At 39.8% G+C, this 25143-nt stretch overlaps 1 protein-coding gene across 1 annotated transcript in view; it reads right to left on the bottom strand.

The window, feature by feature from the left end:
* ift172 (intraflagellar transport 172) overlaps positions 1–25143 on the bottom strand; it is a 100269-nt gene that overhangs the window by 37894 nt on the left and 37232 nt on the right. Inside the window, exons 20-29 of the mRNA XM_080192330.1 lie at positions 24634–24726; positions 20733–20810; positions 19200–19448; positions 18110–18188; positions 17580–17700; positions 15690–15834; positions 11101–11190; positions 10100–10197; positions 4957–5092; positions 4425–4541 (exon numbers count right to left, since the gene is read on the bottom strand). Of these exons, the coding sequence (XP_080048456.1) occupies positions 4425–4541; positions 4957–5092; positions 10100–10197; positions 11101–11190; positions 15690–15834; positions 17580–17700; positions 18110–18188; positions 19200–19448; positions 20733–20810; positions 24634–24726 (1206 nt within the window). The remainder of the gene's footprint in view (positions 1–4424; positions 4542–4956; positions 5093–10099; positions 10198–11100; positions 11191–15689; positions 15835–17579; positions 17701–18109; positions 18189–19199; positions 19449–20732; positions 20811–24633; positions 24727–25143) is intronic.

Below are 25143 nucleotides of genomic sequence, written 5' to 3'. Positions count from 1 at the left end.
CCCAGGGGTCGGTGCTGGGGCCTCAGCTTTTTACCATTTATATAGATGATCTGGAGGAGGGAACCGAGTGTAGAGTGTCGAAATTTGCTGATGACACCAAGATTGGGGGAACGGCAAATTGTGCGGAGGGTGTGGAGAGTCTGCAGAAGGATCTAGATAGGCTGGGCAAATGGGCCAGGAAATGGCAAATGGAATTTAATGTTGGCAAGTGTGAGGTGGTCCACTTTGGTAGGAAGAATGGTAGGAAGGACTATTACTTACGGGGCGAAAAACTGCAGCAGGCGACGGTGCAGAGGGACCTCGGGGTCCTTGTGCATGAGTCGCAAAAACCCAGCTTGCAGGTGCAGCAGGTGGTCAGGAAGGCGAATGGGATGCTGGCCTTCATAGCGAGGGGGATTGAATATAAAAGTAGGGAGGTCTTGCTGCAGCTGTATAGGGCATTGGTGAGGCCGCAACTGGAGTACTGTGTGCATTTTTGGGCGCCGCACCTGCGCAAAGATATTTTGGCCTTGGAGGGAGTGCAGAGGAGGTTTACTAGGCTGATACCGGAGTTGAGGGGGTTGAGCTATGAGGAGAGGCTGAATAAACTGGGCTTGTACTCGTTAGAGTTTAGAAGAATGAGGGGAGATCTCATTGAGATGTATAAGATGATGAATGGGATGGATAGGATAGAGGTGGAAAGACTCTTCCCACTCAAAAAAGACAGTAGGACTAGGGGGCACAGCCGCAAGATAAAAGGGGGGCGGTTTAGAACGGAGTTGAGGAGGAACTTCTTCACTCAAAGGGTGGTGAATCTCTGGAATTCTCTGCCCGTTGAAGTGGTGGAGGCTGCCTCGCTAAATATTTTTAAGACGCGGGTTGATTGGTTTTTGATAGGAGAGGGGATTAAGGGTTATAGGGAGAGGGCGGGAAAGTGGAACTGAGCAGCGACAGATCAGCCATGATCTTATTGAATGGCGGGGCAGGCTCGAAGGGCTGGATGGCCTACTCCTGCTCCTATTTCTTATGTTCTTATAACACCAGCCAATGATCTTCTGTCCGTTAATTTGAATGAATGAAAATCATGGGTCAGATGTGTGCAATTTCCTGATGTGTGCTTCCAGTTCATGCCAAAATTAAACAACCCCTCTATTTTCCTTTAAAAATATCCTACCGTGCTTAGTTACCTTTTTCTGCTGAAGGTGGCAATCTTGAGGGAAAGTAAAGGGGCAAAGTGAGAGGAGGATGATCCAGTAGAATAAGAACAGAAGAACATAAGAAATAGGAGCAGGAGTAAGCCATCTAGCCCTTCGAGCCTGCCCCGCCATTCAATAAGATCATGGCTGATCTGCTGTGGCTCAGTTCCACATTCCCGCCCTCTCCCCATAACCCTTAATCCCGTCGCTTATCAAAAACCCATCAACCCGCGTCTTAAAAATATTTAGCAAGGCAGCCTCCACCACCTCAACGGGCAGAGAATTCCAGAGATTCACCACCCTTTGAGTGAAGAAGTTCCTCCTCAACTCCGTTCTAAACCGCCCCCCTTTTATCTTGAGGCTGTGCCCCCTAGTCCTACTGTCCTTTCTGAGCGGGAAGAGTCTCTCCACCTCTATCCTATCCATCTCATTCATCATCTTATATGTCTCAATGAGATCTCCCCTCATTCTTCTAAACTCTAACGAGTACAAGCCTAGTTTATTCAGCCTCTCCTCATAGCTCAACCCCCTCAACTCCGGTATCAGCCTAGTAAACCTCCTCTGCACTCCCTCCAAGGCCAAAATATCCTTGCGTGGTGAAAATATTTTACATTATGTTTTTATAATTTAATGCTTAAGTACAATGTATGTAAGAAAAACACAATGGTTTATATATTTATTGGCTAGAACAACCAGATAGCAGAAAGCCAACAGGGGTAGAACCAGACTTGGGCAGCAATGAACCACTGAGGAAGACTGGAGAAAGGAACAGCAAGGTAAAAAGGCCCCATCAATTTAACAATGACTGTCAGGGCTGAATCTGAATGTGCAAAAGCAACGGATTGGAAGCAGTAACTGACAGCACATTGGAATGCTAACTTCCGCAATTAAATGGCATGTTAGGCAGAGTACAACCAACCGCCTCAGAAGAGGCAGGCTGTCAACTGCGATATAGTAATCATTTGATTACGGAAATATGATTTCTGCAATTGAGCTGTGCGTCTAAAGATTTTCTGAACTTCCTAGGACTCGTCAGGCAAGAATATAAGCAGCAATTGAGAGGGAAATAGCTCAATAAGCAACTGCTTTCTTGCCTGCTTGTTTGAAAGGACTTGCACACAGTACTTGTGCTGAGGATTAATTTGGCAACTTTGAAAGTATCTTTGACAATTTTGGATCTCTGTGTCTGACTTCCACTTTGGAGCTCATCTATCAGTTCATCCTGGATGCTGCTTACGTTATTTTAGACTTTAAATGAGGAACAAGACGATCAGCAGAAAGAGCAGTACCAGCAGAACATAAAAAACTGGAGCAGGATTAAGCCTTAGAAATCCTCAAACCTATTCCACCATTCAGTCAGTCATGGTGGATCTTTGATCATACTCCCACTTTTTCATCCAATCCCTATGTCTTGATACCTTTAGAGGTTAATTTATCTCACTCACATAGACTCAACAACTAAGCATCCACAGCTCTTTGGGAAAAAAAAATCCAAAGACTCATAACCCTCCAAATGAAGATATTCTTTTCTTCTCTCAGTCCATAATAGGCACCTCTCCTTATGCCAAGGCTTATTGGACAGAATTTTACTGGCACGTCTTCCCAAGTTTCGCACAATCCCACCCAAGGCCAACAGAGAATGCCATTCTCCGAACCAAGCCCGCCCCCGGAATCAGGGCTGGCATGTCGGTAAAATTCCGGCCAATGTGTCAGTTATAGACTCTCCAGTCAGGTGAAACAGCTTCTCAGTTGCTACTGTATCAAGTCCTTCCCAAATCTTATATTTTTTAATGATATTATTTCTCATTGTCCTAAACCGAAGAGAGTATAGACCCATTCTATACAACCGCTACTCATAGGACAAACTTCTCATCCCAGTAATTTAGGGATCAATCTAGTGAACCTTCAATGTGCCCTCCCTAAGTACATACGAACATGAAGTTGGAGTAGGCCATTCAGCACCTCAAACCTATTCTGCCATTTAATAAGTTTAAGGCTGATTTGATCGTATCCTCAAATCTGCATTCCACCTATCCTGATAAGCTATCACCCCTTGCTTATCAAGAATCTAACCACCTCTGCCTTAAACATATTCAAAGACTCTGCTTCCACCGCCTTTTCATGAAGCGAGTTCCAAAGACTTAATTCTTGAGTGAAAAATTATGCCTCATCCCTGTTTTAAATGGGTGACCCCTTTTTTTAAAACAGTGACCATTAGTTCTAGATTCTCCCACAAGAGGAAACATCCTCTCTTCATCCACCCTGTCAAGGCACCTCAGGATATGTTTCAATCAAGTCATCTTTCCTCTTCTAAACTCCAGCTGATACAAGCCTAGCCTGACCAACCTTTTCTCACAAGACAACCCACCCATTCCAGAATTAGTTTGGTAAACCTTCTCTGAACTGCATCCACTGTATTTACATCTTTCCTTAAATAAAGTGACCGATACAGTACACAGCATTCCAAATGTGCTCTCACTCTTCAATTCTCCTCATAATAAATGATGATCATAAGATCATTGAATCCCTACAATGCAGAAAGAGGCCATTCGGCTTATCGAGCCTGCACCAACAACCAGCTCACCTAGCCCTATCCCTATCATACTGCCAGAATTTTACTGCCTCGTTTGCCCCAGAATAGGGGTGGGCGAGGCTTGCAGAATGGCATTCTCCGTTGGCCTTGGGCAGAATCTTATGAGCCTCGGATGGGCGAGGCGGTAAAATTCCAGCCCACAAATTTACCCTGCTATCCTCCCTGACACTAAGCAGCAATTTAGCATGGCCAATCAGCGTAAGTGGCACATCTTTTGACTTTAGGATGAAACCAGAGCACCTGGAGGAAACCTGCATAGACAGGAGGAGAACGTGCAAACTCCACAAGGATAGTGACCCAAGGCTGGAGTTGAACCTGAGTCCCTGGCATTGTGCAACAGTAATGCTAACCGTTGTGTCACTGTGGCACCCTAATTTTCCTAATTACTTGCATTGCCAGCAAGCTAGCCTTTTGTAATTCATGCACTAGGACACCTCAGAGCTCTGCAATCTCTAAGCCTTTACATAACACACTTCTTTCTTATTTTTCCTGCCAACATGGACAATTTTACATTTTCTCACATTTGTTAGATCTTTGCCCAATCACTTAATCTATCTATTCCCCTTTGTAGCCTCTTTAAGCCCTCGTCACAACTTACTTTCCTGCTTTTCTTTGTGTCATTAGCAAATTTAAGTCTATAAAGTAGAGCTTCTTACCCTATACGCTTCATCCCACATATCATTGACACGGTACATATTCACAATTGCCTTCCATTCTTTTGCTTCCAAATAATGGTACTCAGCTTCTCGAAAACGGCCTTCACTTTCCAGTTCCTATAGCAACACAATTGTAGATTGAAATTGAATTCTGAATTTTTATTGTTTTTTGTATAACTGCATCTGCAAAGGTTTTAATGTGAGTTTGATACTGCTAAAGGCAAACGTTTGTGAATTGGATGTTTACATTGCTATCTTTTCTGAAGTATTTGTAGCAGTCAACCACCTGATTGTGATGGAACAGCCCTTAAGGTTTGCACCATTCTACAGCAAAACTCTAATTTTTCTTTTAAAAAAGGAGATAAGACATTTTAAAACCATTCACATTTTACTGCAATTTTACATTTTAGTTTTCAGACCTATATGATACACTTTAACAACCCACTATATACTTTTGCAGTGAGCTAGCACAGTAGATATCAAAAGATACATCTAGAACATAGTGAACCTGTATCCATTTACTATCACCTACCTTTGCAAGATGAAGGTGGGTGTCTGTGAGTAGTTCCTTGTGATATTTTGCTACGAGTCGAATCATGTCATCATACATTTTAAGCTTCTTATACATTGTGATTGCTAAATCAGGTTCATCCACTGTAATGTACAACCTGCACAAAATTGAATTGTCACTTTATCAACAACATATAAAACAAATGATCAATTTGTTCATGTTAGCATAGCATGGTCATCAAACCAAAATGCATTAAACTTTGAACAGCATTTCAGTACAGCAGCTATAATGCCTTTTACATATTCCTGCGGCTGCAGGTACCTAATCCCGTGATATTCAACACCGTATGGGAAAGAGATAGAGAAACCCTTCCCCCATGTATAGCATATGGCAAAATTTAAATACCTTTGTAAAAAAAGATATTTACAATTTAACCATATGTAACTCAGAAGAAGCCTTCGAGACTAGGTTTATTTTAAATTCTTTGCCCGTTCATTCAGTGGTACATCCATCCCATATCTGGTGCAGGGAAACAATGCACTATGCAACTATACACCCTGTGACAGAGGAGCACGGTGAATAGATGTTATACATCATTTTGTAGACCAATTACCTGCTTTCACAGTTTGTAAAAATCTGTTACAAGTGCAAAAATAATAAACAGGACTTTAAATAAGTTTAGAAAGCAAGACATTTAAAAAAGCTACTTTGTAAATCAAAAATGACAGATATATAAACACATGTATAATACCATAAACCATGAGGTTGAATTTGGAATTACGTGGCCAAGAGAGAGAAACTTGTGTTATTCATCATTGTTCACTCGGGTTGTAGCTATATTTTACTTAATAATTTACTTTATTCAAAATACTTCTCTAATGTGGATCTTTGTGCATTAATTCTCAAATGTAAAATTAGAAAACCCAGTTAAAACTTAGAAGTTCACAACAAACGTGGTTGAGAACTTTTGAATCACGTTTGAAAGGAAGGTACTTAGAAAGAGGTGCTTTTTCTAAGCAAATGGCAGAAATGATGGATGTGGGAAATGCAGATGTCGGTGCAGGGATTTTCAGGAAGCTTTTGGCAAAGTGCATCACAGGAGACTATTGGCAAAGATTAGGAAATATTGATTAGATGGAGTGCAACAAATTGCATTAATAACCGGTTAGAAATTGAAAGCAATTTCTCAGCGATTGGAAGTGAATGGTGATATCCCACAAGTTTCTGTTCTGGGCCTGTTTCTATTTCCTGTGTGCAGCAACAATTGAATATAGGGCTAAAGGGAGTGATACCCATATTTCAAGATGTTAGTATAAGTGGAGGCAAGAATTATACCTTGAACCGTGACAAAGCTGGGTGATGTGCTAAAGTGGTGTAATTTGCTGGTTCAAGATCACTAAACAACAAAATAACACCACAAGTGGATAGGACCATAAAAATACAAATACAGTTCCAAATTTTATGGTAAGGGATAAACAATATAAAAATTAAAAGTAACGGAGAATCTGCATAAAACTTTAGCAAGACCACGGACAGCATAGTGCATGCAAGTTTGGACTCCATATTATAGGGAAAATGTTGAAGCCAATAGAGAGGGTAAAGCACAGATTCATTCGGAACTAGATAAATGCAAATATTGAGGCAATCGTTAAAAAAACTTGTTACGAACACATGTTTTTGTGAGGAGAGAGAGAAGAATACAGGCATTGAGTATAAATAGCAGTATAAAAAACAAAGCCAGGAGCAGGGTACTGATCTTTGCAATTTTATTGAGAGAGAAAAACACACACATTGTGACTTCACTGCACAAGGAGACATGGAGTGGAGCAGGGGATGTGGTTTAAGTACAAAGATAAGCATTTAATTCAAGTTTAATCCTATATCACAATTCATATGAAAAGGAAAAGTAAGCCAATTTGGTTAAATACATAAACCGTAATTTATCATCTTTTATATAACGCAATATGATAATTATGCAATATACAATCTGTTAATAAATTAACCAGGTCTGGGGGATGAATTTAAATTAAATAAAGAGGAATGATGACATCAAAAAGATTCCTAATTTTTAATTAAATTAAATCCTGAGGTTTATACAGAACACGAGCTAAGTAAAGCATTTAAGTTACCCTCCCTACAAAGTAAAGTGAAGTCAGCACAAAACAGAAGCTGTTGGTTAATGGCGAGTATTGAAGTCATAGGTTTCAGTTCTGGTAAGTTTAGTTAGTAGTCTAATGATTTGATTTATTATTGTCACATGTATTAGTGTTCAATGAAAAGTATTGTTTCTTGCGTGCTATACAGACAAAGCATACCGTACATAGGAAAGGAAAGGAGGGTGCAGAATGTAGTGTTACAGTCATTGCTAGGGTGTAGAGAAAGATCAAATTAATGTAAGGTAGGTCCATTCAAAAGTCTGACAGCAGCAGGGACATCAAGGAGCTATTCTTGAGTTGGTGGTATGTGTCCTTAGATTTTTGCATCTTTTTCCCAATGGAAGAAGATGAAAGAGAATATGTCTGGGGTGGATGGGATCCCTGATTATGCTGGCTGCATAAACAGAGATATGGGAAAGCACGTCAGTCCCATGGAATGCACATTCTCTTTCACGTGGAGGCTCCGGGACATTTTTTGTATCCTGGACAACCATATATGCAGGAACTACCATCAGCTGGAGGAACTGGAGCTCAAGCACTGTGTTTCAGGACATAAGCAGTAGCTATCATCATTGCAGTGTATTGATAAGTTTGAGAGCTTTGCACACTTCCAGATGTGATCACCTTACAATTCAAAGGTACGAAAGCAGAAGGGGAATGGGTGAGCCCCAGGCAGAACAGGAATGTCAAGTAAGCAGTGCAGGAGTCTGAGTACAACTCTCTCTCTCTAAGCAGTGTTCAGTTCTGAATAAGGGGAAGAATAATGGTTTTACAGGAGAGTGCAGCCAGAGCACCACATTATCGAAGGTAATTCAACTCAGCTGGATGGTAAAAAGATTCAGTAAACAATAGTGATCGGTGACTCTATGGTTAATGGAACAACAGGTGAGCCTGCCACTGTGGTTCTGGGATAATGTGATGTTTCCCTGGGGCTCGGGTCAAGGATGTCACTGCATGTCTGCAAAACATTCCGAAGAGAAAGGATAAACAGCCAGACATCATGGTCAATACCGGTACCAATGAAATTGGTAGTAAAAGGAATGATGTCATGCAGATAGATTTTAGGGGGCTAGGAAGGAGATTATCAAGCAGGCCTTAAAGATTTCAATTTCAAGATTATTCCTGGAGCAATGCACTAATGAGTACAGAAACATAATATGGCAAATGAATTTGTGGCTGGAGACAGGACTTAGATTCCTGGGATATTGAGACCGATTTCTGAGGAGGTTGGACCTTTACAGGGTATAAGAAACAATGATGGGATGCCACCAAGGATGCCAAGAAAAGGATGAAAATTGAGGAGGTATTGGTGCGAAGAAATCTGTCTTTAAATTGTTGGTTTGTTTTTGGAGCAGAGACAGAAGATTTCAACTCCAAGCATGCTCAGGGCTCCAACATGACCACAGAGCATGGCAGGGAAACAGGCCACACTTGCTCTGTTTTCAGGTGTTCTTTGACAGCTGCTTGGGGATGGCTTGAAACTTTTTTTTGCTGAAGACTTCAAGCTGACAGCTTCATTCACATTGTGTTCAATTAGGTGGTGTCAGAGGGCGTAAATTTCCAGACCCAGCTTCAGAACAGAAGCTAAAGGACTCGGCCAGTTGCAGCAGTGCACCTGGGTGGGATAATGGTACAAACAATTTGCTCACACAATCTGGTGTGCAGTGTGAAAATGTGACTACAAGGCTGGGTATGCACCAAGAAAGCTGGCAGCAATGCAACTGAGGGGTGTGCTGGGGTACAGGAAAAGGCTGGGAGCTATGTCAGCTCAGAGAAGCTGAAGAAGTGTCAGCTCAGTGAAGCTAGAGGTTATTAGCTCTGTAAAATTGGGAATTGGGTCAAAGGGAAGCCCATGAGCTGTGGCTTTCTCAGTGCAGGCAGGAAGCTGGGATTGTTCTGGTGATTAGATGTTGGAGCACAGCCTTGTAAACCCAAATGGGACACTATCTTGGCAGCAGAGATTAAGCAGCTGGGTGGTAAACAGTCATTGGAAATTTCTGAGCTCGAGTCTTGTTGCCTGACAGCTCATTACAGGCAAAAGAAGAGTGCCTCCAGGCTGGGTTGGTGCTACTGTTGAAAGGAAATCAGAGGTTAGGAGAAGAGCTGAAATCCTTCATGGGGAAGATAGATAGCAGGATTTTGTAACTCAGTGATTACTGATATCTGGGTAGCTGCTCAGAAAATCATGGGATCTGTCTTGGTTGCATTTGCCATTTAATATCCAATTTATCACAAGCTACTAACCATGTTAAAAACTTAGTTTATGTAATTTTTCATTGCCCATTCCATTTTTCGGGTGATAGATGGAAAAAAGTGCTTTATGCTAGGTATCAAAAGGCTGCTCAAGGAGGAAGCAAAGGCCTGTCAGCAGGAACATGGTTGAATATAGCAGTAGAGTCTGTTGGTGCAGGTATTTGTATGCATTTTGACTTCACTTCTTCACTGTTTTAAGCCTGCCATTAGAAATGAAGAGAGAGAGCGAGAGAGAACGAGAGGAAAGGGCAGGGACTTTTACATTAATGGCCGTAGCCAACTTCCCATTCTTGACATAAGCCCTCTCTTGCTAGTAATTTTGACTAAAAACCCTGTTTGGCATGGAGTCCCTCTTTGCAACACTAATTGACTGCCTTTCCACCGGGCAGCTGCCAACTGACCACCTGACACTTGATTTACTGTGCTGGGGAGGTTTAGGAGTGCAGGGGCGGTGGTGGGAATGTTTGGACCATCACTTTCCATTCACCTTCCTCACCTCACCCTACGCCTTTAAGAGTAGGTTAGGCAGTTGAGGAGGGTCGGGGGGGGGGGGGGGGGGGGTAGGGGGTAAATGGACATTAAAGATGGGTGAGGATAGACAGGGAGGTGGTTAGGCTGTTGTGTGCGAGTATGTGGACTTGTGATTGCTGATTGTGTGGAAAGTAACCATCGATATGGAATTCTTGTACCAAACAGAAATTACAAGCAAGTTCTGTAGTTCTATAATACTAACAGCATAATATTCAACAAGTCACCTTTCAGCATCCTTGTATTTTCCTTTCTTTTCTAGTTCTTGCGCTTGATTAATATACAGAACGGCCACATCTTCATGCTTCATGCACTTTATAGCTAACTATAATAGTTCAGAAAGAAAAATTTTGCTTTAGAATTATAACCATATCTTTATGAATTATTAATTAGCATGGCATTTTACACTTCTATACTGTACACGGCTCTATATAATGGATTTCCTCAAATTATTTATCTTGTGTAAATAGGCTTTTTCATACAGACACAAATATATCAGAGTGAACTAAATCAGAAAAAAAAGCTCAACCAAAGAAGTATCAAAGTAGCACATTCGAATAATGATAATTTGGATTCTGTGGTCCATCTGACTTAGCATTTTAGCGGGGGAACAGACAAACCTAAGGTGAATACACAACTGAAAATCAGCTGTGTTAACCAATAATGAGATGAAACTTACCATCAGCCAGGGAATTTTCAAATTTAGTTTTTCACTGAACTTTCATGTCACTCAATGCTGTCATCTCAGCACTTGAGTCAGGGATTATGGGAATTGCGAAGTGCAGAACATATGTCAATGTCACAAGTAGGAAAGATATTAAGACATTTAAAAACAATACCTTAAAGCCAAAGATCCCCAGGTGTTGGGAAGTCATATCTCCCAACAGACATGCCAGGATGCATCCCCTCAGACCTCCATCACTTGAGCCCACCAAATTTGTACATTCCCTTAATTAGCACATCAATGACAGATACCTCTAGGGAACATCTAGGAATGATGCATATACTATACCGCACCCTGCAGCACAAGTTGCCAGTTCTAGGGAACAAGGAGGTGCTGAATGCCAGATCATTTCCCTGTCACACCCCATGAACAAAACATTAAATTTCTTAAGCAGACTAGGTGGCACTTGAGTTGTGAATTAACATAAATTGAACTGTGCAGTGTGCGCTGTCTATGGAAACATACTTAAAAATTTTCATTCTTAATCATTATTCAACACCGAACCTTATGGGCCTGCTCCCAGTATCCCACTTGCTTGTACATGTCAATGGCATCCTTGATTCGGTCAGCTTTAACGTACATCCGTTCTGCAACCTGAAGATAAAAAAAGGTTGATTTAAGTTACTCAACCATGAATGACAAAAAACTCTTCAATAATTCTATATACTTACATCAGATCTAAATAAATCAGTGAGGTTATTTACACACAATTTTAATACATGTTGTTACTGTGTAATTTTAAAAGCTTTATATGAGTTTATATTAGCTATCATGTTGAAGCCCTTCCAAATTGTAAAATTACATGGTGTGATAGCTTAAAGTATTTATAAGGAGGTATATAACACGATTTTTTTAAAAGTTAGATGTTCAATTATTTCTTTGGTTCAATTAATGGAACATGGTCACAAGACATCCCTGTTTTCAAATAAAACCTCAATTTCCATGCATTAATATGTGCTTCTTCAATGAAAACTACAACAGAATAGCCTCCTACGTCTGTTAGCTCTGACAATGAAGACCAAACACAATGAGCTGCAATAAAGCAGCCCTCTCAGTTGTACAGCTTTTCCCATAACACATGTATGAATAAACCCAATCGTATGGGATGCATGAAAATCATGCATGAAGCATCAAATGATGCCTCACCTCCATCTTGAGCAAATTAAGTTTTGCCCAAAACCTACATTTCTTCTCCCTTCAAAAACCCAACCACCTTTAGGGAGGAGGAGCCTAGTCAAAAATAGCACCCTGCCTGAAGTCAGGCAAGAAATGCAGCCCAATCATCAATGAATGAAATGCATAACATAAATCAAAACTTCAAACCTGTCACCTCCACCACATGGAAGGACAAGCACAGCAGATACATGGACGATTTGCAATTTGCACATTCCCCTCCAAACCACATACCATTCTGAGTTGGAAATATATCACTGTCACTGGGTCAAATTCCTGGAACTTCCTTCCTATCAGCACAGTGGATATACCTATACCACATGGACGGCAGCGGTTCAAAAAAGCAGCAAACCACCATCTTTTCAAGGGCAATTAGGGATGGGTAATAAGTACTGGCTTAGCCAGCAACGCCCACACTCCATTAAAGAGCAAATAAACATTTTTTTAAAAATTGTAACTTAAAAAACATCCACAGAAAAAAAGCACAAACCAAAGCGCTTCAATTTACAGGGGAACTTGGATAAAAACACTGGATAGCAAATGACACAAAAAATGGCATAAAACTATAACTCAAGTCCCTCTCGAGGTATAACTATGTAATGTAATTTTACTTCTTGCAAATTAAGAGATAACCATACTTGCATGATGAATATGAATTAAGTGGTTCCTGTCAAGGACCCTCCTTGTATCCCATGAACTTAGGATTATTTTCAGATTCACAAGTTTTCTCCAAAATATTCTGGGGGCAGGTGTTCAGGATATAGGTTTGTGCCTCTTCTTGAAAATAAAGATAAACTCAACTTCTACTTTGACATGGTCACTTCTATGTTGCCATGTCACTCTTTCACAAAGATAGCCTAAATTCTCCCACGAAAGGCACTCATTAGTGCAATCTCATGTCTCACTGAATGGTATTCCAAAGCTTAATGTTGACAAATGTACAAGATCATGATATCACAGAATCCATACAACTACAAGATTATTTTTCCATAAGACTATACAAGGGAGTTTGCATGTTACTGCACATAGATTCAAAGATGTTGAAAACTGTTTGCGCAAAGTTTGGATATTTAATAACATTTAATAGTAGCAGAATATTTAAAATTCGATAGATGGAGGAGCAGTGATGCAATCTGATCTAAGATTACCAGGATGGCATTCAAACATAAATGGTCAGGAAAAGGCTGATTTTGAGGTGCAAATACATCAGGCAGAATATTACCACTTTCATCCCATCTACTTCTCCAGGTGAGGAGCCTGACTCCCTAATTTGTACACTTTGCGGATGATCTTTCCCAGAACGGATTAATGAGCAGGCCACCAGGTTCCCTGAACAATCAAGCAAGGCTGGTGGAAAGAATTTCCAGAGGTAGAATACATGGTTGCACAGAAAATTGAGGAGTCCACATCCAGTACGAGTGCATTAATCCTGGATGTTCCAACATGAGCAAGCTAACGGTATTAGCTATGAGGAGAGGTTGGAGAAACTTGGTTTCTTCTCACAGGAATGACAGAGGTTGAGGGGCAACCTGAAAGAGGTCTACAAGATTATGAGGGGTATGGACAGAGTAGATAGAAGCTTTTTCCCAGAATGGAAGAGTCAATTACTAGGTGGCGTAAGTTTAAGGTTTGAGGGGCAAGGTTTAAAGGAATGTACAAAGCAAGTTTTTTTATGCAAGGGTGGTGGGTGCCTAGAACTTGCTGCCAGCGGAGGTAGCGGAAGCAGATACAATAGTGACTTTTAAGGAGCGTCTTAACAAATACATGAATAGGTTGGGAATACAGGGATATGATCCCCAGAAGGGTAGGGGGTTTTAGTTCAATTGGGCAGCATGGTTGGTGCAGGCTTGGAGGGCCGAAGGGCTTGTTCCTGCGCCGTAATTTTCTTTATTCTTTGGAACATAAGTTTCAGTTTTCACTCATTCTTGTCTATTCAGGCCAAATAAGTCAGGAGTACTATCCAACAACAGTGATCAATCGGGCCAGTGGGGTGATGAATGGCAGATGGAGTTTAATTTAGATAAATGCGAGGTGATGCATTTTGGTCAATCAAACCAGGGCAGGACTTACTTAATTTACAGTAAGGTACAGGAAAGAGTTAAAGAACAAAGAGATCTAGGGGTACAGGTTCATAGCTCCTTGAAAGTGGTGTCACAAGTGGACAGGGTGGTAAAGGTGGTATTCGGCATGCTTGTTTTCATTGGTCAGAACATTGAATAGAGGAGCTGTGGCATCTTGTTAACGTTGTACAAGATATTGGTATAACCATGCTTGGAATACTGTGCACAGTTCTGGTCACCCTATTATAGAAAGGATATTATCAAACTAGAAAGAGCTCAGAAAAGATTTACTAGGATGTAGTCAGGACTTGATGGTTTGAGTTATAAGGAGAAGCTGGATAGACTGGGACTATTTTTGCTGAAGCATAGGAGGCTTGGGGGTGAACTTATAGAGGTCTATAAGGTATTGAGAGGGACAGAAAGTAAATAGTCAACATCTTTTCCCAATGGTAAGGGAGTCTAAAACTAGAGAGCATAGGTTTAAGGAGAGATACAAAAGGGTCCAGAGGGACAATTATTTCACATGAGAGTGGTGAGTTCTGGAACAAACTGCCAGAGATATTAGTAGAGGCGGTTACAATTTCATCTTTTAAAAAGCATTCAGACAGTTACATGGGTACAGTGGGCACAGAGGGGATTGGGCCAAAAGTGGGCAATTGGGACTCGCTTAAACTGGACGGCATGGACAAGTTGGGCCTAAGGGCCTGTTTCCATGCCATAAGCCTCTATGACTCTAACAGCTTTCACCTTTGTGTTTTATGGATATGATTACTATCAACAAAACACACTTCCATGAATCTTTGTTCCCTTTGGTTATGAGAATCCTAATGGTGTAACTTCCCAAAGTTCCTTTTCAACTGACGAACCAATAACACTCTGGGTTTGGGAATTTCTGGGAAAACACTCAACTCTTTAGTGTATCTAACCAAATCACACAGCTTTCCATGTTTTAGATCTTTTTAGTCAGCTTATGCAGAACTTCCATGGGCTCCTTTTCTCATTTTCTGACCAACAGAAAATCTGACCACCTACTCCTCCTCACAATAATTCAGCATGTTCTTCTTTCTGACTCTGGTGCTTTCTCTTTGTACCTGGGTGCTGATCACCTTCCCTCTCCAGCTCTCCTTTGTGTCTGTCCACCACATTGCTTCTTTCCTAACTTCCTCCTTACTGGTACTGCTACCAAGTCAAGGGTTGCCAGTTCAAAAGGACCAATATTTGTTTTTTACCCAATAACATTACAAATTGATGAAATCTTTAAAGGTATTTTTCAAAAATTCTTAAAATACTTGGTCTCCATAGACATTTTAAAGAAATTGCAATTTTTTTCTTACTAAATTGCTGCCAGATCAAGGGTGGTTACAATAGATGCATTTAATGGGTTTGGCACCAATATGATCGTTGAGCACTAAATAGAGAGATTTTGATTGGATCATGATGACCATGTGAATGACCTTGTACAGTTAGCATAAAATAACTTCTTCTGTAAAATCAATCGCAGAGAACTATTCAGGATACGACCCTCAACTCTCTCAATTGATCTCATGGTCCAATGCTGCATTACCAACTTTCTGGCAAGCATGCATTTCTGACTCTTCCCATTTCAAGGCCAGATTGATTAAATTTAAGCTGCGCACTCCAAGCTGGACCAATCCTTCCACACCCGTGTCCACCGGAATTAGAATTTTAATCATGAACAACAGAATAGAAATCCATTAGTCCTCATTTAAAATTAACCTGGGGATTCAATTTTACAGCAGGTATATATAATTAAAGAAACAATAGCTTACAATCTCTATTCCTACTATCTATAAGAACCATTTATATAATTGAAGACTGTATTGATAATGACTTTCTGACCTCATACTCTTGGACTGAGGCATAGTGCTGAGCTATCTTATGATAGTATTTGTGAGATGTTTTGTCATCTTGAAGCTCTAGAATGTGGACTGCCTTTTTCCACTGCCGAGCGCCAATGCTTGCTTCAATCGCTTTTACAGAACATCTGAAAACAAATTGAAAAGTTTAAGTATAATTTACATTACATACTGGTGTATAATTAAAGAGTTATTACTGCAGACAACTTCCAAATTTGAAATATATTGGATTGCACCATAGGGATCATCTTAACCCACAAAATTGGGTGGGCAGGTAACATTGTAAAAATCTCAAACCCAAACCTGATCCCATCACGAACCTGCCCACGCACGAACATAGAACATAGAACACTACAGCACAAACAGGCCCTTCGGCCCACAAGTTGCACCGATCATATCCCTCCCTACCTAACACGCCTATCTCTAACTCTCAATCCCATTAAATCCCATGTACGAATCCAGAAGTCTCTTAAAAGACCCCAGTAAGTTCGCTTTACCACCACCGACGGCAGCCGATTCCACTCACTCACCACCCTCAGTGAAAAACTTACCCGACATCTCCTCTGTACCTGCTCCCCAGCACCTTAAACCTGTGTCCTCTCGTAGCGACCATTTCAGCCCTGGGAAATTGCTTCCGAGAATCCACCCTATCTATACCTCTCAACATTTTATAAGCCTCTATCAGGTCACCTCTCAATCTTCGTCTCTCCACGGAGAAGAGACCTAGCTCCCTCAACCCATCCTCATAAGGCATGCCTCCCAATCCAGGCAACATCCTTGTAAATCTCCTCTGCACCCTCTCAATAGCATTCCCATCCCAATGGTTTTAATGGAGGCACAAAGAGGGCAGGCAATCCACTTCCAGAACATTCCTCCGTATATTTTAATGAGGCGGCATGCTTCTGATTTCATAGAACCACTACAGTGCAGAAGGAAGTCACTTGCCCATTGAGCTCTCACTGACAACAATCACACAGGTCGTATCCCTGTAACCCCACATATTTACCCTGACACTAAGAGACAATTTAGCATGGCCAATCAACCTAACCTGCACATTTTTGGACTGTGGAAGGATCTGGAACACCCAGAGGAAACCCACAGTTCATGAGGAGAATGGTCAAAATTCACATAATCACCCGAAGCCAGAATAGAACCTACGTCCCTGGCACTGTGAGGCAGCAGTGTTAACCTCTCTACCACTGTGCTGCCCAAAGTTTTTAGTCTCTGTTAATATTTTAGAAAATTCACAACACATTGAGCAAAGAAAGAAATCGGTCTTGCTTTTCATCTTTAAAGCTGACCAGCCAGTTTTCCAGACTTCAGGAAATCTGAAAGCTAATGGCAGGTGAGGACAGCTGCATTGAAGAGACAAATGTTTTTCCAGAACTGTAGAACTCCTGCCACACCACCCGCACCGCGCCCCCCCCCAAAACCAGGCCACAAACTAACTTACTTCTATCCCACAATCAGACCTGTCTAGCACCACTGATCCCACTTGCCCACAATCAATGGCCTGTGATCACCTCTAACACCCTCATCTCTGCCCCGATTTCCCCTTGATCCACAAACTATGCATTATCCATCTCTCTAATAATTGTTATCTCAGGAAACTGGAAACCTATCTGTTCCTCTGGATTTTTCCTGCTGACAAAGAAACGCACCTGTCAAATCAAGCTGACTTCAGGGTGGTGAGCCTGTCAAAACAATAACACATCAAATGTGAAGTCAAAACTTCCCAGCATTCAGTGGAACCTTGACTTCTGGATTTCCAACACACAATTCCCCTGCCCATCTTGGGAATCCCACCCCAATAAATATTGGGCTCTGAATACATAGAGAAAATATTCTTTTAGGTTCATGCAGTTGAACCTACCCGGCCTCAATGTAATGATTAATTGCAGTATCCAGCTGCTTCTGTTGTACCAGATAGTCTCCCCAGGCCTCCTCCAACTTCACAACCTCTGATGGAAAAACTGTTCTAGACAACTCCACCGCTGAAATCAGAGGAATTAAATTTGACAAAGCCTTTAGGCAAAATGATTTGATTTGATCATTTTACAGAAACTATCATAAAATGAACCATCAAGTTATCATAAAAGGGTAATTTCTCCCTTAAATATTAATTTACAGTAAAAATTAAAATACAAATGCTTACATTATGATTGAAAATGGAGGGATATGAGGAAGGATGGCAGGAGAAAGGTGGTGTGAAATATAAATATCTTTATAAACCTATGGAAAACAATGTTTTCTTTTTCTTCCCTATAAATTTTGTGCAATTTTACGCGGTGATATTAGACTATTCCTTCTCTCAGTTAATATCATCATCAATTTGCCCAACTAGTTTAGAATAATAACTCTTTATGCACCATAAGTACTGATCCAAGTGGTAGAACGACATACCTTTCCTAAAAGCATTGCCCTTACGGTAGCAATCCAATGCTCTTTGGTAATTTCCAATTTTTTCATAGAGATCTCCAGCCTACAAAGAAAAAGATAAATCCTAGAAGGACTGATCCTCTGGTATATAATTGGTGTTATATTTTGGCAACATGTGGTTCATCATTATAGTACTCAACATAATATAGCTTAATTAGAACCTGTTGCTTTCATTTGAATACCATATTTACATCCTGCATGCTCCATTTACTTTAGTTCCATTCATAATTTGGTCGATGCTTTTTTTTCAGACTCATCTCTCCTTCACCTGTAATTTTAAGCAACATATAACTTGTATGGTTACACCCTTCCTTGAATTCATTCTCAGTGGTGATACTAAGTTGTCCCGTTCCTTACTTTTTTTCCAACAAGATTGTAAGGAAACACAACAAGGGTTACTTCAATACGATGGTGCCAGTAAGAGCCCAATTAAAATAGAACTACAGTCCCTATAACATGTTTCTTTCTTCCAATGACAAAGGCTTCCACTTGACAATATGATATTGAAAGCTACAAAAGAAAGGCTGTCTCATGGTAATTTCCTTCCTTCCATTTTTGTTTAGAAACATTATTTTAATTAAAAAAACATATTTTGTGAAAAGTATTCAGTCAATCAGGCACTTCGATACTCAACCTGAACTGCTATGGGTATGAACATACTGATACCATGTCCCACTAATTGCCTAAGTGCAATCAGAACCTTCTTTTCCACTGATCACAGAAATACTTGGTAAACTCTGGATCCTCTTCAATGTACTGCCGAGGGCTTTTCCCTGTATTTCTTTATAACAGGGTTCAAACTATAAAAACTACAAATAAAGTTTCATTTTGTAGTTTGAGATTTCATGAATTACATGGCTTCTATGTGAGAGTCAAACAAGTATTAAACCTGAAAGATACTAGATAAATATTTTTACTGCACATAACCAAAGAATTGCTGAAAATAAGTGTTTAAAAGATTCTGTGGGTCAATTCCTAAATTTTATTGAATATAGGGGCATATGTTAATTAACTAATAAATAATAACTAAACTACAGTTATTCTTAATACCCACCCTTTCATAAAAATCCCCTTTAATTAGGGCTGCAGCAATTCGATTGATAATATCACCACTTGTCATAAGTTCATTCCTACTCAAGACTAAACGGGCAGCTTTTGCAGGAAGGCCAGCTTTCAGATAGAGATTAACAGCTCCAACATAATCTCCATCATTCTCTTTCACTTCTCCTGCCTTCTCATCTTGATTTGTCTCCATGAGCCACTTATAATAACTCCGTCTAAGATTGTCCAATTCAGGATGACCCTAAAGAAAAAAATCAAAACAGCTGTAAACATCCACAAGGTTGCTCTGAGCAAGATCTAAAGATAAAGAGATATTGCTAGTTCTCCTTAGTATGAAAAATACGAATATAAAAAATACAACTATTTTTATTTGTAGGTGTTATTTGCATTTATTGATATTGCCATAAAAGGATTCAAAGCTTATTAAGGATTAAACTTTCAATGCACATTGTCATTTACTCAAATTTAATTATTGCAATTTCCCTCAAGTCTCTTTCAATGTCATAAGATACCTCTTGAAAAGATAAAATAATTCAAATCTTCATTCTATTTTTTTAAAAATGGAACTCTACTTTTGAAAAGAAAATTGCAGTTTGCAGAAATATTGCGCATTTTAATGATTTATAATATTAATAATGTCCATGACTTTCAATATATAAAGCAAGTCTTTTACAATTGGGAAGAAGTTGGTATTTTATATTCTTTGGTATTATATATTTTATATTTCTTCAATCTCGCAAATTGATTTCTGTTTCTACTTTTGCATTGCTTAATATTACATATCAGCACAAAATAATTGCTTTTTCTGTTAAACTTAGATTTCGTAACAACTTTTAATTTGTTACACAGACAGGCTAGCTAGGTCCCTAAACGTTTTGTAAAATATTTATGACTTTCCAGTATTGCATTTCATTTTAGAATTTAGAAACATGACATCCAATTTGTATACAAGGTTCCACAAATAGTAACAAGATAAATCACTCAATTTCTTTTTTTAAGTGAAAGATGATTAAAGGAAAAATATTGACCAGGGCATCAGGAAAACTCCCTTGTTCTTCCCTGCATAGTGCCACAGAATCTTTTATGTCTAGCAAAAGAGTAGATGAAGACCCAGTGTAATGCCTCATCTGCAAGACACCACCTCTGACAATATAGACTTAAAATGCAAAATAAAATATTGATTCAATAATGATAATGTCTTCACATTTGGCAAGAATGATAAAGAGCAACCAATTCAAACACATTTTTCTTCACTGAGGTTCTGATGAGAGGTCAGACCTGAGGTATAAATTAACAGTTCTTCTCTCCGCAGAAGCTGCCTGACCTGCTGAGTATTTTTAACATTTTCTTTTATTTCAAATTTCCAACATTTGCGATATTTGGCTTTTGTTTTTCTTCACCACCTTACCCATATTCTTTTGTGGCTATATTTTCAGTCATTACTCACCTAGCAATTTAATATCCAATCTGAACTATTGTAAACATTAGGATTTCACTATGCTGGCCAATCTACACAACAAATTACCTTGGCTTCAGCGACCATAATACATTCATCCCACATGTGTAGCTCCTGATACATATCCATGGCTTTATCAACAGCATTCTAGAAAAAGATTGATATTTGTTTAAACAATATTTTAAAGACAAGTGCCAACATGTTGAGAAAATTATTGCATCAATTTTAATTCTATGGACAAATTGTGGATGCGACTATATAGAAAAAGAACTAACAGCACTCTATGCTTTGTATTATATTGGAAATAAAAAGTACATTGGATCTATTAAATCTAGAGCAAACACAATACAAGTTTTAAAATTAAAACTGTAGGTTGATAGGCACTTTCCATTTATTGTAAATTATATTATTGCATTATATTTTCATTCAAGAAATATCTGCCTAGTAAAGGCTTCTAAAGTTTATAAGAATACATCTTTTCACATTAAACTTATTAAAATTTATGTGGGAGAAGTTATGAATGCTTGTGAGTAGGTAGACTGAAAAGACACATTAAAGGTAGGTACAACTCATTCCATCCAGCAGGAGTATGGTCGTAGCAGCCTTTAAATCCTACTGCTATACTTAATGCACAGTACCAAATTTTTGACAAGGCCTTCACTAAGGCAGCAGACATCCTATGATGTCAACAGGACTGTGACACCATTCTCACTTACCAAATAAAAATGCAATGCTGGGCAAATCTAGTAATACTGGGCGGTCTGAGCATTAAATGGCTGTTGGAAACGACATTTCAACAGGCATTCAACTATTGACACTATGATTATTGCTATCCATGTGTCTGGTGATCTGTGATCTGCAGGATTTCTTCATTTTTTTCCACTGTAAGTCATTTGATTTTACCTTTCCTCCACTTCTAAACTTTCAAGAAACCTAAAACTTAAGATGGAAGTCATCCTGGTCATTCTACTGTGTTTAAAGAAACTGGGGCAACAGGAGCAGCTGTAATAGGTTAAAGAACTTCAAGGTGCTATGAGGAAACCATATGTGTATAGGGTTGCTCAAGGCAATATCACTGAGTAAAACTCAGAAGTAGCAATAAGTTTGCCTGTTCCCAGGCCAAAATGCTCCTCCTGTTGTTTCCTGCATAAACCATATAATGCTGCTCACCTTGGGGATGACAGATGTTGATTTCTCACTATGCTGATGCCACAGTTTAATCACTGATACAATGTCAGAATCCTAAATCTGAGCAACGAAAGTGCAGTACCTGCATTGTGCGCTCATGAAAACAGCGTAAAGTCGTAACACGGGCCCTGCAGTAATGTTATTTTAAGGGACAAGCATCCTGATTGCAGGTAGGTTAAATTTGGTAGGAAGGATGAGAAACGGCAATGTAAACCAAAGGATACACTTCTAAAGCAAGTGCAGGAACAGGGGGTCCTGGAGCTATAGACTCAAGTCATTGACAGGAACAGTGCAGGTTGACAAAAATATTTTAATTAGGCATATAGCATTCTGGGATTTATAAATAGAAGCTTAGTGTATGAAAGCAAGGAAGTAATGGTGAACCTTTATAAAAATACTGGTTCGTTCTTAATTGGAGTAGTGTACCCAATTCTGGGCACCACACTTCAGACATGCTGTGAAGGTTTTTTAGTGAAGGCACAAAAAAGATTGACCCAGCTCAGCATGTCAGAGATTAGCGGCTTGGAGACAAGGGCTATCATCTGTATATGAGATTTGTGATACCATTAAGCGTGCAACATTGGACCCATCAAATACTTTAATTTACCAGACTTGTCTGGCTGTTACTTGCAGTACAGTTCAGAGTCCCCCAGGTTGCCTGCTGGATTTTCAGTTACTTCATTATATGTGAATGCAAACTTGTGACTAATAAATGAACTTTAAAATAAACCTTAACTTTGCATTCTGTACAACTTTGCAATGCAATGGGGATAGCCCATGGAGCCAGCAAAGCAAGCCAACTTTCCCAATCTGCCAAGGCTTGGCCATGGTGAGGACAGAGCAAAAGTTGGGACAGGAGGAGCAACAACAGCACCTTGCGGCCAAAATTATGATTCAACAGCTAATTACCCAACTAATCTACTTCTCTCCCTAACCTCACTGCCCACTGCCACATTAACACTCCAAAATACCACCTCTGGTATTTCTGTACGTCAAGCACAGAAGAATTGCCAATTTTCATATACATGTCACTCAACCTTCAGGCTCCATGACTAGGGGCAACACGGTGGCACAGTGGTTAGCACTACAGCCTCACAATGCCAGAGACCCAGATTCTGGCCTCAGATCACTGTCTGTGTAGAGTTTGCATGTTCTCCCTGTGTCTGCATGGGTTTACTCCGGGTGCTCCAGCTTCCTCTCACAGTCCAAAGATGTGTAGATTAGGTTGATTGGCTCTACTAATTTGACCCTAATGTCAGGGGGATTAGCAGGGCAAATGTGTGGGGTTACAGGAATAGAGCCTGGGTGGGATGTGGTAGGTAAAGACTCAATGGGCCGAATGGCCTCCTTCTGTACTGTAGGGATTCTATGACCAGAATGAAATACTGAAGACAAAGTGGCAAAGTCAAAAGCTGTGATTTTTCATGCTGCTACAAGAGTTATTATCATCATACAAAAATATCTTTCCTTAAGTGATTTCTTGCCCTTTCATTCACTCCAATGAGGTATTCCCTCAGTGCTTTAAGCATGGATAATGAAAGGTTGCAAATGTTCATAAGGGTGTTTTGAGATTACCTTGGGGAGTCTAAGCAAGGGAAAGGCCAGTTGATGACTGCAGCATATCAGCTGCCAATCAATGTATGCCAGCTTTCTGAAATCATGTTGGGCTATACAAACGAGCTATCTATACAAACATATTGCCATCTTGAGAGAGAGAAATGCATCACTCACATGCCACTCTTACTTCTGTTGGCTGCAGCTCTTCAAACTGATTATGGGAGAGTGGACTGCAGGAGATCAATGTCAAGATTAAATGCTGCATGCACTGACATTATTAACCACCTCACCCCAGGCCTGCTGCAGCATCTATTTGATTTGATCTATTATGGTCATATATATTGGCATAGTGAGAAGTATTGTTTCTTACTTGATATACAGACAAAACATACTGTACATAGAGAAGGAAAGGAGAGAGTGCAGAATTTAGTGTTATAGTCATAGCTAGGGTGTAGAGAAAGATCAACTTAATACGAGGTAGGTCCATTCAAAAGTCTGATGGCAGCAGGGAAGAAGCTTTCCTGCCAAGAGAGAAGAATGACCTCCCCTGGTCCAAAAGCACCTCCACCGCTATCGAAAAAAATCAACATGTGCTTGCCTCAGACACATAGCTCTCAATAATAGTATGTGCGTTAAACTGAACGACACCACATGTTCAGAATTGGTTACCCTTTGAATGGGCAGTGGGCTCACTGGAAATCCCACACTTGAATTGGGAGGGTTGCGTAGTACCTGCAGAAACATGTGGGCAGTCCACAATGCATGACAAATAAAGTCTGGGCCTCAGACTTGTGTGTTGTTCTGTCACAAGTTTGGTAAAAAGAAATTTGTCGCGGTAAAATAAAGCATTGTAAACAACAATAAACAGTAAAATTTTAAATAAATGTTTGAAATATGCTAGTATAAGCACCGACACAGTCTCTGTTAAACATTCAGAAAGATCCAACACAATTCAAAACCACACATTTCCTATTTAAAGATCTACTAACCTACAAATCTATGCAGTAGAATAACAATTCTCAAAATATTTTCAAAAAAGCAGAACATTTGGTTCTATGTGAAAGTTAAATATTAGAAAAGACCACTGGCTACAGTGAGGAAAAATATACCAAGCAACATTAAAATTGTCCACGTGTGCAAGTTTCAGTGTACATAAAGTTCAGTGAAGCTGCACAATACCATTCTAGTAATAGCTTTAAGTTATTTAATAATTTTGCACACATACCTGTTCCAGATAGTAACTTTCTGCTAATTTGTAGTTTTTTTCCAACATAGCCAATCGTGCACGAACAAGGTAATTATCTGTGCCATCACCTCCCTAAAAGAAGAGAATTTGCTGTTCCGTTATTTTAACGAGAATATTTAGTCTGATGTCTAAACAAAACAGAAATTACAGCACGCTTAAACTATCAAAATAATTGATTGAGTGATGCATTATAAAACATGCAAACACAATTTACAGAAAAGCATAACTGTATTTTGTCTAAACAGTTTGAGTTTCCTTTATAATTCATTTAGGCAAGTACATGCTGGAATATCTTCATCTCCCACCACGCACTTGAGAGTACAGCACACGGAAGATGCATTTTGAGACAACAGGCAGGATTCTCTCATCTCATTCACCTCTGCCAGCAAGAACAAAGAACTTGGCACTCAGCCAAAACTTCATTCACTGCAGGACAGGAAAATCCCAGCTGAAGGCAATATCAGAGAATTCTGGCCAAGATATGTTATT

This window comes from Carcharhinus amblyrhynchos, chromosome 7 (genome assembly GCF_965287045.1).
Source record: "Carcharhinus amblyrhynchos chromosome 7, sCarAmb.v2.hapA, whole genome shotgun sequence".
Classification (NCBI taxonomy): Eukaryota; Metazoa; Chordata; class Chondrichthyes; order Carcharhiniformes; family Carcharhinidae; genus Carcharhinus; species Carcharhinus amblyrhynchos.
The sequence above is the reverse complement of the archived record's forward strand: the minus strand, read 5'-3'. Positions and strand labels throughout refer to the sequence as shown.